Source organism: Stegodyphus dumicola, chromosome 6, assembly GCF_044657685.1.
Source record: "Stegodyphus dumicola isolate Sdum_Otavi_A_Nest chromosome 6, ASM4465768v1".
Lineage (NCBI taxonomy): Eukaryota > Metazoa > Arthropoda > Arachnida > Araneae > Eresidae > Stegodyphus > Stegodyphus dumicola.
In genome coordinates, this window is record NC_140773.1 from 192,856,295 (window position 1) to 192,869,673 (window position 13,379).

The 13,379-nt window shown below is 30.9% G+C and overlaps 1 protein-coding gene across 1 annotated transcript in view; it reads left to right on the forward strand.

Moving 5' to 3' along the window:
• The window catches only part of LOC118179510 (U3 small nucleolar RNA-associated protein 14 homolog A), a 121,929-nt gene that overhangs the window by 49,032 nt on the left and 59,518 nt on the right, over positions 1 to 13,379 (forward strand). Inside the window, exons 10-12 of the mRNA XM_085819293.1 lie at positions 1,501 to 1,624; positions 3,595 to 3,672; positions 5,604 to 5,821. Of these exons, the coding sequence (XP_085675419.1) occupies positions 1,501 to 1,624; positions 3,595 to 3,672; positions 5,604 to 5,821 (420 nt within the window). The remainder of the gene's footprint in view (positions 1 to 1,500; positions 1,625 to 3,594; positions 3,673 to 5,603; positions 5,822 to 13,379) is intronic.

Below are 13,379 nucleotides of genomic sequence, written 5' to 3' on the forward strand. Positions count from 1 at the left end.
TTAAAAATTTAGTAGAAAATGGGTGATGAAAGTACATTTGCACATTCTGTAAAATTATTTTTAATTAATTACTTGTAAACTTTGTGTTTATATTTAAATTACCTTGGATGATCAAATATGAAGCCTTTATGTATAATATATAATATGACACTTTATTGGCTGAGCATCAGGAAGGCTATTTGCATGGGCTTGAGCAGTTGAAATTAGTAGGTTGTCTTGCCTAGAATAAGGGAACTAAACCACTTGACTTGTTCAGTGCTTATTTTATTAGCTGTCATAATGAGTGAGAAGAGTAAACCCATCTATCTGTATGGAGCAGCACATAATTATACCTCACCAATGAAAATGTGAAGCCTGGGAGAATTTACAGTTTCAGATAGATAGTGAAAGGGCATCATGTTCAGGAGTAAAGGTTTGGTGCAACGAATTCAAGCAAGGCTTGGAATACGTTGCAAATCAAGCTAATCCTCTTGTTCTTGCACCAGTAGAGAGCTGAAAATATTTCACTGTTTCTGCCGCTTCCTGGATCAAGTTAGGTTTCAATATCAACACAAAAGTGAGATTGTCCTATGTGCGAAATGTTTCACCTCTACCACAATGGCAGGCACCCCCCAGTTGTAACAATGGTCCCACACAGCTTTAACTGTTGACAAGTGCTTGATCATCCACCTTACAGCCTAGACTTAATACTATGCAATTTTTACATGTTTGGACCCCCAAACATGTAAAGAGAAACACTTGGGGATGTATGATTCAAGACCAATGATCAAAAGGAAACATTCATGCGCCACTGCTTAGATACCCTTTTAGCTTCTTTCATTGACAATAGAATGACAGAACTGTCAAAATATTGGGGAAAATGTGTCATAAAAGAAAGAGACCATGTAGAGAAACAGTTTTCATGAATGTATAGATCTGTCCTATAACAAAATTTTTTATTAAAAGCTTGTTCATATTTAATCAATTATTAATTTATTTTTGTCTATATATTTTAAATTTAATAAAGTTAAAATTGGCTAATAATAAACATCTGTGTATTTGATTATATATTTTGAAAGTACAAAAAAGCTGATCATGTCTTCCATGTTGGATTTGTTAAGTATAATAAAATTTTAAGTATATTAAGTGAAAATTAATTTAAAATATGCTTTATACATTTTTAATTTCAGTACTTTTAACATTAATGCTTTTTCACTTGAAACTGTCTAATTGAAGTAGAATTTTAAATTTAAAGTTCTCACGAATATCTTTTATCTGTTTAATAATTATGTACTGTCTTTTATGTGTATTTTGTTGTTTTCTTAAACACTGCCAAAAGGCAAATGACAGAATTATTATCCTTATATTTCAGTTACAATTGCATATGGATTCATTTATGAGGATTTTAAATATTAAATTTCAGATAAGAATGTATGTATTTCGATATTGTTGTTATGAGCCTTAATTGAAATAATTTGAAAAACATTTTCTTCCTCATTAAAATTTATGAATTATGTATAGATATCATCGAATTCTGAAAAGAGAAAAACTGAAGAAAATGATGAAAGAATTTGAAGAATTACAGAAAACAGATGCTGCAGCTGCTCTTGAAAAATTTTTAGAAGCTGATAAACTTCGAATACTAGTAAGATTGTTATTAATGATAGAGCTTCTGCATACACATATTGAAATGTAATGTTAACTGGTTAATGAAAGCAGATTAAAATTTAAAGTATCTTGTCTTGAAATGAACTAAAACAGAATCATATTCTTTATTATTATTATTATTATTATTATTATTGCTATAAAAGGCTGCGTAAAAAAACATGAACACTGTTTTACTTCCTTGTATGAAGTAAAAAGGAAGTATTATAATCACAAAAAATTTCGGGTATCATATTTCAACGAACATATCCATTTTGACCGCATTCAAATGCAATTTAACGACGTTTTTCCATGACATCTGTACGTAAGGGACTCTTTTCCGGAGGAAAATATATATATATATATATATATATATATGTATGTTTGGTGAGGCCGATTGCAACCATAATACGAGGTGCACATCTACATGTTATAGCAGTCCTATATACAAAATTTCAGTGTTCTGAAGCTACTTGTTTTTGAGTTATGCGAGATACATACAGACATAACGTACATACGCACAAGACGCAACTCTCGGTCTTGTGCATATGTACGTTATGTCTGTATGTATCTCGCATAACTCAAAAACAAGTAGCTTCAGAACACTGAAATTTTGTATATAGGACTGCTATAACATGTAGATGTGCACCTCGTATTATGGTTGCAATCGGCCTCACCAAAACGTACATTACCCGGCTCAGTGATTACAGTTTCTTTACTCTTATATGTTTGTAAGTTGTGCATTTTTTGCTTTAAAAATGAATTATGTTGTTCTTCCGGTTAAGGTTTTTATGCCTTTAGGAAATCTGTAAGCAATATTTGTAGAATTATCAACAATTTGAAAGCTGTTTAAGTGCGGTTAAGCCTAATTTTTAAATAACGTGGCAGATATGTTTGTTTACATTTGAAACAGCAGAATAGTAAATTTGTTGCCAATCTAGAGAGACTAAGCTTCACAATAACAAAGATAACGCCTTCATTTATTATTGCGAATTAAATCATGCTTAATCCTTTCTGGAATTTTTCAAGGAAATAAGTATTTAAGATTTACTTCCAAATTTTTAATATAGATATTTTGAGTTTTTATGTATTTTTGCCTTGTCACGAAGTAAGAACTGAATTAATTGAATGAAAAATACTGAATCATCTGTGAAAAACCTTTTCTTTTGTTTGTTTGTTTAATTTTTTTTTTATACATCATTTTAGATTTATTATAGTATTTGAATAGAACATGTGGCAACGATTAGATAATTCTTCAGCTGGTATAAATTTTGTGCATTCTGAGTTATAAAATGAATGAGATGTAATGCTGTTAAGTGAACCTAGTGCCAAAGTGTTGCTATTGTAAACAAATACAGTGAATTTTAAAGAATGCATTTATTCTATTGTGGTTTATGCGCTATCGATGGAGAAACAAATACACATCATTAAGTAATGATGTATTGATTTAATGTTCTGTTTTAGTTCAGTTCATTATTTAAGTAATTTATTGGTTTAGAAGAATATTTTGAAATTTATTACATTTTAATAAAAGTTGATTAATTTTCTTCTTAAATTAGCAGTTTTAAAATATAGTAAAGTTGATGATTATTGTATTAAATATAGTAAATAATGTAACATATTTTCTGTAAAATATTCTTGTTTTATATATTTCATAGAAAGTAATAGCTATTTAAGAAGTAGAGCAATATCTGTATCATCAACCAAGAACTTTTAGACTGCAGTATTTAAACATATATCTTTTCTTAACTTTCCAAATTAGATTTGTCATTAATTATATGGCTGTTATTTTAATTTGTATGTGATATGAATGTGTTTCATTGCATCTTTCCAAATTAGATTTGTCATACATAATTATATGGCTGTTATTTTAATTTGTTTGTGTTATGAATGTGCTTCATTGCATCAGAAATTGTTTATGTGTTTTTTACTTGATTGTATAGTAATTCAAATATATGCGTTGTATTTTAGGAAAGAATGACTTTAAAACATAGAAACACTGGAAAATGGGCAAAGCAGCAAAAAATAAGAGCTAAATATAATCCTGAGGTATTTGCTATCCTATCATAATTTTTATCATTATATATATATTTCAAAATATATATTTCTGTCGTCAAGCAGCTATATTTGTAAAGATGTTTTTAATGAATTTTCTGTTTAGTTAATATTGTGATTGTTGCAAATGTGACGATATTAAAATTGACTTTGATCAGAACTTCAAATTTATTTACATTATGCAGAAATTATTGTAAATGTATCTACAAATAATGCATTATTACAAAAGCTATTATTTGTGTGACATTAAAAGTTACAGCCCATTAACAACCAAGTAGTAAAATTATTGAACACTGACAATTTGAACTGGATTTGGTTGCAGATGAATGAGTTGGCTGCATGGTTTGTTTTCATGATTTTCTCCACATTTAACATAAATACAAGTAGGTTTCTTTTAGAAAGTCCTCCACAAGGGCATCGTTCCTCTTAGGCAGATAGCCCCTCACATGCTTTGCCATAATCTAATAAACCAAACCATTAAAAGTTACAAACCTTGGTTATTAGATCATTACTACCTGCTAGTAGGTGGCTTATGGCAAGAATCATGTTTGATTAATTACTTTGCAACTTAAAACATGTGAGCTTAAAATTTTGATTAGTTGTAATGTGTGTTATGAAGTTTGACCTCCAGGTTATCAAACTAGTCAAAATCTGAAAACAAAATTTTTTATTTGGATAAATACTTTTAATGGGTAATAGATATCCTGTATTGTTATGAAGAGTTTGTGTTGTTTAATGTTTACCAATCGACTGTTTTAGAAAATTCTAAAAAAGAACATTGCATCGAATCATTTAAGGTAATAATATAAAGAAAGCATTTGTATCATAATCAATGGTCAGAATCAGCATTTTTTTAGGATGAATATTTTGAGCTACAGCATTTCCTGGCTGCTTCTCTGAATGTAGCTAAACACTGGATTGACTACTTTAGCTACATCTACAGTAAGATCAAACTTCATAAATTAAAAATGTCTTCTTAAATGAATTTAGACGTTTAGAGTATGATTTAAATTAATATTACATGCCTTTAAATGATTTTGTAGTTATCAAATCTTCAGTTATTCAGTAATTCAGTTATCAAATCTTAAGTTTCCCAATTTCCAAGAACTCATAGATAAATTAATTAAATCACCGTTTCTCATGCGTTGTTTTCAGATGGAGTTCACTTTTACAAATTAGAATGTTCTGTGGACCACCTTACTCTTGGTCCCTCTTGAAAGCAATTTTTTTAGTATGTGATAGTACAAATATAATTAATGAAAATTCATTTAATCTTTTATTAGTATTCTCTATCCTCATCTTCCTCAAACTGATGAACCTCAAATAGAGAAACTCTGGTTGATTTTGGGTATTTAGTTGTTGGCAAAATATGTTGCAAAGTTTGATTTTATCCATTACAGTTTTAACTCATTAAATTTGTTCCAATCTTGAATTATGAACTGAAAAATTCCTTGATATGATATACCCTATCTTCCTTCTTTAAAAAATTCCATTTATTCTTCTCTGTTAATGTTCATTATTTAACAGATACCTAAAATTTTTTCAAGTTGACTTTTAGCTGTGTCAGCATTCCAATTTAATAACACCGCAAACTTTAAAAAAAAAAAAAAAAAAAAAAAAATCATAATGTCATGTCATAAGATGCGTAAATTAAATTTGCATTAGAACCCATTGTTAGGTTAACAGTTTGATGGAGGAGTCATCAAAATAAAGCTTACACTTCATAATATGCATCTGTAATGCATGTTAATTCTTGATGAGAACATAAAGCCCAAAAACTAATCATGTTTATGCTGGCCAACATAGCATATAAATTTCTGAGTTGATCATTATTAAATTTCTAAATCTGAAATTCATTTTTCAGGTTATTAAATAAATTTTTAATATATCTTGTTTTATTTACTTAATTTATTTATTAAATCTAGAGTCGTTCCAATTTAAAAGAAGATATTTTGATTGGTCGTCAGTTGAGGGAAAAAGTAGCAGTAGATGACTCCACCATAGCAAGTTTAAAAGCAAAATCTCGTTATTATTCTGCAAATGTAGATGAGCCTAATATGGATCTGATACACAATCGTGGCCTTGTTGAAGATGTAAGAAGTGCTGAAAATCCTGTTGTCGATGTCGAATCTTGTATTTCTGTGTAAGTGTGATGCTCATATTCTTTTTCTGTAAAGACAATATTTCAAAGTTTTCTTCAGTAATTACCATTGTCAGTTTAGCTCTGAGTAACTTATCTTTATTATAGGGCAGTACTTTAATAATGTTAAGGTATTAAAACCATTAAAATAACAGAAGCTTATTATGATTTAAGTTACACATATTATTACAAGTTTTGCTGCCTCTAAGTGTAAGTGGAATCAGTGAAAAAATTTTTAAAAGATAGCAACTACATTCAGGAATCTCCTCATGAAAATATTAAGATTTATAAAAAAATCTCAAAACTTGACTCATGAAAGGATTTGTTCTTAATATTTCAAATTCCTGATTCTTGAGAGATTCTTAGAAATCTTGGGAATAAATAAAGTCGTTTTTTTCTCCCCTTTATGAAAGGCGATTTCCCAAATCTAAATACGTTTTTTTTTTTTTTTTTCCACCAAATTGTGCAACAGTAGCCTCTTGATATGGGATTCAATCATTTATACTTTCTGATTATCCATACCTCCAATGAAAAGTCAAGAAAACATGTTGATGAGACAACACACCATGGTGCCAAAACATATTTATATGAAAACCGAGGATATCACAAAAAAGTATTTATGTGGCAATCCAGGTACCCATTGTGAAATTATGCTAATCTAAATAAAGTTGTAACTATCAACATTGTCAATTTAATTTCTTACGGTGGTTCAGGTTTGTGTGTAATAGGTGTTGGTTGTGCATTAGCACTGAAGGCGTAATGAGTACGTTTCCTCAAGCACAGAATTAAAGAATCATAAGTCAAAAGATTAACTACGAAATCTTTATTTGTTAAAATAGGATAATTTTGCTTAACTTAAGCATAACAAAAAGTAATAATGTTCACGGACATTAAAACACTGAAGTATTGAAAAGAATAACTTACAGAGAATCATCATCAGTCCTAAATCACCAGGCTTACCTATTTTAGGCAATAAGAAAAATAAACAGGAATATACTTTGCCATCGTACCTGAAAGAGAAGAAAGTACTACTGGATTAGACCTTTCGCCAAGTACAAGTAGCTAGGGTGAAAATCAAATATACTGCATTGCACACGAGCTTTACTTTCTCTCGCCAATATATAACTTGGCGCACGTTCGTTTTGTATGCCTTTAGAGTTTCATTATGCAAAATACCTAAATTTATGCTAACATTGCCCCTGTTTTGCTAATGAAACTCATACCAATTGTAATTCATTCCTGCAAAACTGAAATTTAGCTTTAGGAATTGGTTTAGTCATAATATCAGCAACCATTTCCTCTGTTGAAAGATAAGCAAGTTTTACTATTCCTTTGTTATTCAAGTCACGTATATGATGAACTTTTGTATCAATATGTTTTGTGCGTGAACTGAATTTTTCAGATTCTACAAGTCTTATAGTAGACTGATTATCTTGAAATACCTTTATCGGTAGAGTTGAGTAGATTGAAATCTTCTGTTAATTTTAATAGCCATAATAGTTCTTGTGTAGCTTGCGATAGTGCAACATATCAGCTTCTGCTGAGGATAAAGAAACACAAGTTTGTTTTCTTGAAAACCATGAAATACAGTTCCTTCCTAATAAAATAACACTTCCTGATGTAGATTTTCTATCTTCAATATCTTGTCCCCAATCAGCATCTGAATGAACTGTAATATTAGGTTCTTCACTCAACGAAATTTGTAAGGATAGATTCTTTGTTGTATTTAAGTATCTAATGATTCTTTTAACAGCATTCCAGTCCTTTTGACATGGATTATTACACCTTCTGCTCAGTATGTGAGTTGAAGCTGTGATATCTGGTCTTGTATCAGCAAGACGATATATACAAAAGACTTCCAATAGCTTAGCGAAATTTATCATTTGAAGTTAGGAGATTTTCTTCCTTGTTTAGGTTATAATAGTTCGTTTCCATTGGTGTGCTAGCGTGTTTCGCTTCTTCAAGTTGAAATTGCTTGACAAGTTGATTTATTTTATTTTTCTGTGATAAGAGATAACTTCCATCTTCCTTGCGATTTATTTCCATGCCTAAGAATATTTAGCTTCACCAAGATGCGTTATTTGGTAACGTTTCTTTAAATCATTAATTGTTTGAAGAATTAGTCCTTCTTCTGTAGAACTTATTAGGATGTCATCAACATGCACTATTAAATTAATTCTTTTATCACGAACCACTTTTGTGAAAAGACACGGATCTGCTTTGCTTTGACTGAACCCCAGATTCTTCAGTGTATTTTCAATTTGTGCATTCCAGCACCTAGCTGCTTGTTTGAGACCATAAATCGACTTCTGTAATTTACAAACTTTATGTCTTTCTTCCGGAACCACGAATCCTTCTGGTTGTTCCATATATATTTCTTCATTTAAGTTGCCGTACAAAAAAGCTGTTTTAACATCTAGTTGATGTACCTTGGCATTATTATACGCTGCCCATGCTAAGAAAACTCTTATCGTAGTGTGTTTCACTACTGGTGAAAAAGTTTCATCATAATCACTGCCGTATTTTTGAGTAAATCCTTTGGCTACTAAGCGTGCTTTGTATTTTATATTTTTACCAGTTTCATCATATTTTGTCTTAAACACCCATTTGCTGCCTACTGCATGTTTTCCTGGTGGTAATTCTGTAAATTTATAGGTTTCATTTTCTTTTAGAGAATGTATTTCTTCTTGCATAGCCTTGATCCAAGCTTCTTGTTCACGTTTTGGTAAGTTTAGAATTTCTTCAAAGCTTTCTGGATCTTTAATTTTAAGTAAGATTGATTCTTCGTCTTCTGCTTTATAAGAGAATCTTTCCAGTGGGACCCCTTTGGTTGATCTGCTAGAAACCCTTCTTTCTACATTTTCTTCACATTTAATTAACTCTTCGGAACTTTTTGAATCTTCTGTAAAATCATCGCCAAGAGATGTTTCTTCATTATTTTCTTCATCTTCTTGTGAGTTATTGAAGTGAATTAATTCTAAATCTTCAGCATTATTTTCTGCAAGTTTGTCAGGTAAAGACACGTTTTCTGAAAATTTAACAGTTCTACTTACTATTATTTTTCTTCCACCTACATAAATCCTGTATCCCTTACTTCGTAAATCGTATCCTACGAATATTCCTTCTTCAGCTCTGTTGTCGAATTTACGCCGTTTTTGTTTGTTCACATAATAAAATGCTGTACAGCCAAATACTCGTAAGTGACTTAAGTTTGGTTTTCTACCATTCCACAATTCATATGGTGTTCTATCTGTGGCTTTAGTTGGTAACCTATTTTGAAGATATGCAGCAGTAGCTGCTGCTTCAGCCCAGAATCCTTTCGGTAATTTAGAGTTTATTAGCATAGTTTTTGTCATTTCTATTAAAGAGCGATTTTTCCTTTCTGCGACGCCGTTCTGTGCTGGACAATAAGGAACCGAAGTTTTGTGAAAAATGCCGAGTTTCTTTAAATAATTTTCAGTACTTTCGTTACAGTATTCTGTACCATTGTCGGATCTGAGAACCTTTATTTTCTTTCTAAATTTATTTGTTGTCGATGCAACATACTGTTTAAGTTTGTCGAATACTTCATCTTTTGAAGTAATAAAATAAATTTGAGTATAACGCGAATAGTCATCAATGAAAGTTACGAAATATCTTTTCCCTCCTAAGCTGTTGACTTCAATTGGCCCACACACATCTGTGTGCACTAAATCCAGTGGGTTTTTAGATCTAAAACTAGTTTTGGGATAAGGTGTTTCAGTTAGTTTCGCTTTTACACAAGTAGAACATTCCACACTATGAGTGCATTTGCCAAGTTTAATGCCGTCTGCCAAATCATTTTTCTCAAGTGTTTTTATGGCATCTATATTTCTGTGGCCTAATCTTTGATGCCATTTTAGTATACAGTTCGTATTTGAACATGAAACATTATTAGCTAAGTATGCTTTCTCATCAATTGGGTTTACGATCAATTTATATAAACCTTGCTGAGCGTTGCCGTCGGCTACGAGTATATTGTTACGCTTTATGTAACACTTATTACTATCAAATGTAACAATGCAACCTTTATTGGTAACAGATTGAACAGAAAGTAAATTAGTATCTAAACCTGGTACATACAATACATTTTCCAATTTTATTTGTGTAACCTGACCCTTTAAGTTTTGAGCTTTAAAATAACCTTCACCAATACCATAAGAATTTAATTTAGCACCATTGGCTACAGTTACTATTTGTTTATTAGAGTCATTTAACTGAGAGAAAAAATTTTTTATCTCTCGTCATATGAGTGGAGGCTCCTGAGTCGATAACCCATTCTTGCGTTTGCGTGTTTTCATGTTTATTTTCCACTTTTAGAACTTGATTAAACTGAATCTGCGAATTTTCAGTTTCAATACTTTTAAAATACTTATTTTCTTTAAGTTTTGTTATGTTTTCTATACTTTGCGTATTTGCTATTTGGCATGCATTACTTTTATAATTTTGAGAATAATTTCTTACTTTACTATTATTTATATCTGTTTTCGGGGAAGTTCTAGCGTTGCGTTTTAAATGAAAACAGTCATTTATCGTATGGTTATTTCTCTTACAATAAGTACAAAATTGTGTAACATACTTTGGTTTATTTTCGCTTTTACTTTTTAAAGCAAGTGAATCGTACTTTTGAACTTTCTTAGTTTCCACACGTCTACAATACTCATCTATTAGTTTGTTTTTAACATATTCTAGCGACAATTCAGCTTTCGATTTACTTTTTATTGCAGTTATTAAGGAGTTGTATGAATTTGGTAAAGAACATAGTAGTATTAAGTTATTTTCTTTAATTTCTTCACCTATACTACGCAGCTTTACAGCCAATTCTAGTACTCCTTTGATATGTTCCTGCATTTTAGAACTTTCATTATATCTAATGGAATATAGTTTTCTAAGAAGAAATAACTTATTTGTTAAATTTACACGTTCATGGACACATTTTAACCTCTGCCAAACTTCTTTTGCAGATTTACTATGTAAAACATGGATAATTTGCGAATCCGAAATGTTTAGACATATTAAAGCTTTAGCTTTACGATCATTCTTTAACCAAATATCAGTATCAGTTTCCGGTTTTTCTTCAAATACAACATCATCTAAACCTTCTTTTATTAGAAGTTGTTCTATTTTAAATTTCCACACTGAATAATTTTCATCTGTTAATTTTTCTATACAAATTGATTCTTTTAGAATAGACATTATTACTTGTTACAATTATTCTTATAAACTTTGTAACTAGTTTTTTTTTTTTTTTTTTTTTTTTTTTCAACAAAGAGTTTTAACACTTATGCCCCTGGAATCTTACAGCATTACAAAATTTCAATTTCTCAGTCTCATAATCTTTTGTTGGTTGTGCATTAGCACTGAAGGCGTAATGAGTACGTTTCCTCAAGCACAGAATTAAAGAATCATAAGTCAAAAGATTAACTACGAAATCTTTATTTGTTAAAATAGGATAATTTTGCTTAACTTAAGCATAACAAAAAGTAATAATGTTCACGGACATTAAAACACTGAAGTATTGAAAAGAATAACTTACAGAGAATCATCATCAGTCCTAAATCACCAGGCTTACCTATTTTAGGCAGTAAGAAAAATAAACAGGAATATACTTTGCCATCGTACCTGAAAGAGAAGAAAGTACTACTGGATTAGACCTTTGGCCAGGTACAAGTAGCTAGGGTGAAAATCAAATATACTGCATTGCACACGAGCTTTACTTTCTCTCGCCAATATATAACTTGGCGCACGTTCGTTTTGTATGCCTTTAGAGTTTCATTATGCAAAATACCTAAATTTATGCTAACATTGCCCCTGTTTTGCTAATGAAACTCATACCAATTGTAATTCATTCCTGCAAAACTGAAATTTAGCTTTAGGAATTGGTTTAGTCATAATATCAGCAACCATTTCCTCTGTTGAAAGATAAGCAAGTTTTACTATTCCTTTGTTATTCAAGTCACGTATATGATGAACTTTTGTATCAATATGTTTTGTGCGTGAACTGAATTTTTCAGATTCTACAAGTCTTATAGTAGACTGATTATCTTGAAATACCTTTATCGGTAGAGTTGAGTAGATTGAAATCTTCTGTTAATTTTAATAGCCATAATAGTTCTTGTGTAGCTTGCGATAGTGCAACATATCAGCTTCTGCTGAGGATAAAGAAACACAAGTTTGTTTTCTTGAAAACCATGAAATACAGTTCCTTCCTAATAAAATAACACTTCCTGATGTAGATTTTCTATCTTCAATATCTTGTCCCCAATCAGCATCTGAATGAACTGTAATATTAGGTTCTTCACTCAACGAAATTTGTAAGGATAGATTCTTTGTTGTATTTAAGTATCTAATGATTCTTTTAACAGCATTCCAGTCCTTTTGACATGGATTATTACACCTTCTGCTCAGTATGTGAGTTGAAGCTGTGATATCTGGTCTTGTATCAGCAAGACGATATATACAAAAGACTTCCAATAGCTTAGCGAAATTTATCATTTGAAGTTAGGAGATTTTCTTCCTTGTTTAGGTTATAATAGTTCGTTTCCATTGGTGTGCTAGCGTGTTTCGCTTCTTCAAGTTGAAATTGCTTGACAAGTTGATTTATTTTATTTTTCTGTGATAAGAGATAACTTCCATCTTCCTTGCGATTTATTTCCATGCCTAAGAATATTTAGCTTCACCAAGATGCGTTATTTGGTAACGTTTCTTTAAATCATTAATTGTTTGAAGAATTAGTCCTTCTTCTGTAGAACTTATTAGGATGTCATCAACATGCACTATTAAATTAATTCTTTTATCACGAACCACTTTTGTGAAAAGACACGGATCTGCTTTGCTTTGACTGAACCCCAGATTCTTCAGTGTATTTTCAATTTGTGCATTCCAGCACCTAGCTGCTTGTTTGAGACCATAAATCGACTTCTGTAATTTACAAACTTTATGTCTTTCTTCCGGAACCACGAATCCTTCTGGTTGTTCCATATATATTTCTTCATTTAAGTTGCCATACAAAAAAGCTGTTTTAACATCTAGTTGATGTACCTTGGCATTATTATACGCTGCCCATGCTAAGAAAACTCTTATCGTAGTGTGTTTCACTACTGGTGAAAAAGTTTCATCATAATCACTGCCGTATTTTTGAGTAAATCCTTTGGCTACTAAGCGTGCTTTGTATTTTATATTTTTACCAGTTTCATCATATTTTGTCTTAAACACCCATTTGCTGCCTACTGCATGTTTTCCTGGTGGTAATTCTGTAAATTTATAGGTTTCATTTTCTTTTAGAGAATGTATTTCTTCTTGCATAGCCTTGATCCAAGCTTCTTGTTCACGTTTTGGTAAGTTTAGAATTTCTTCAAAGCTTTCTGGATCTTTAATTTTAAGTAAGATTGATTCTTCGTCTTCTGCTTTATAAGAGAATCTTTCCAGTGGGACCCCTTTGGTTGATCTGCTAGAAACCCTTCTTTCTACATTTTCTTCACATTTAATTAACTCTTCGGAACTTTTTGAATCTTCTGTAAAATCATCGCCAAGAGATGTTTCT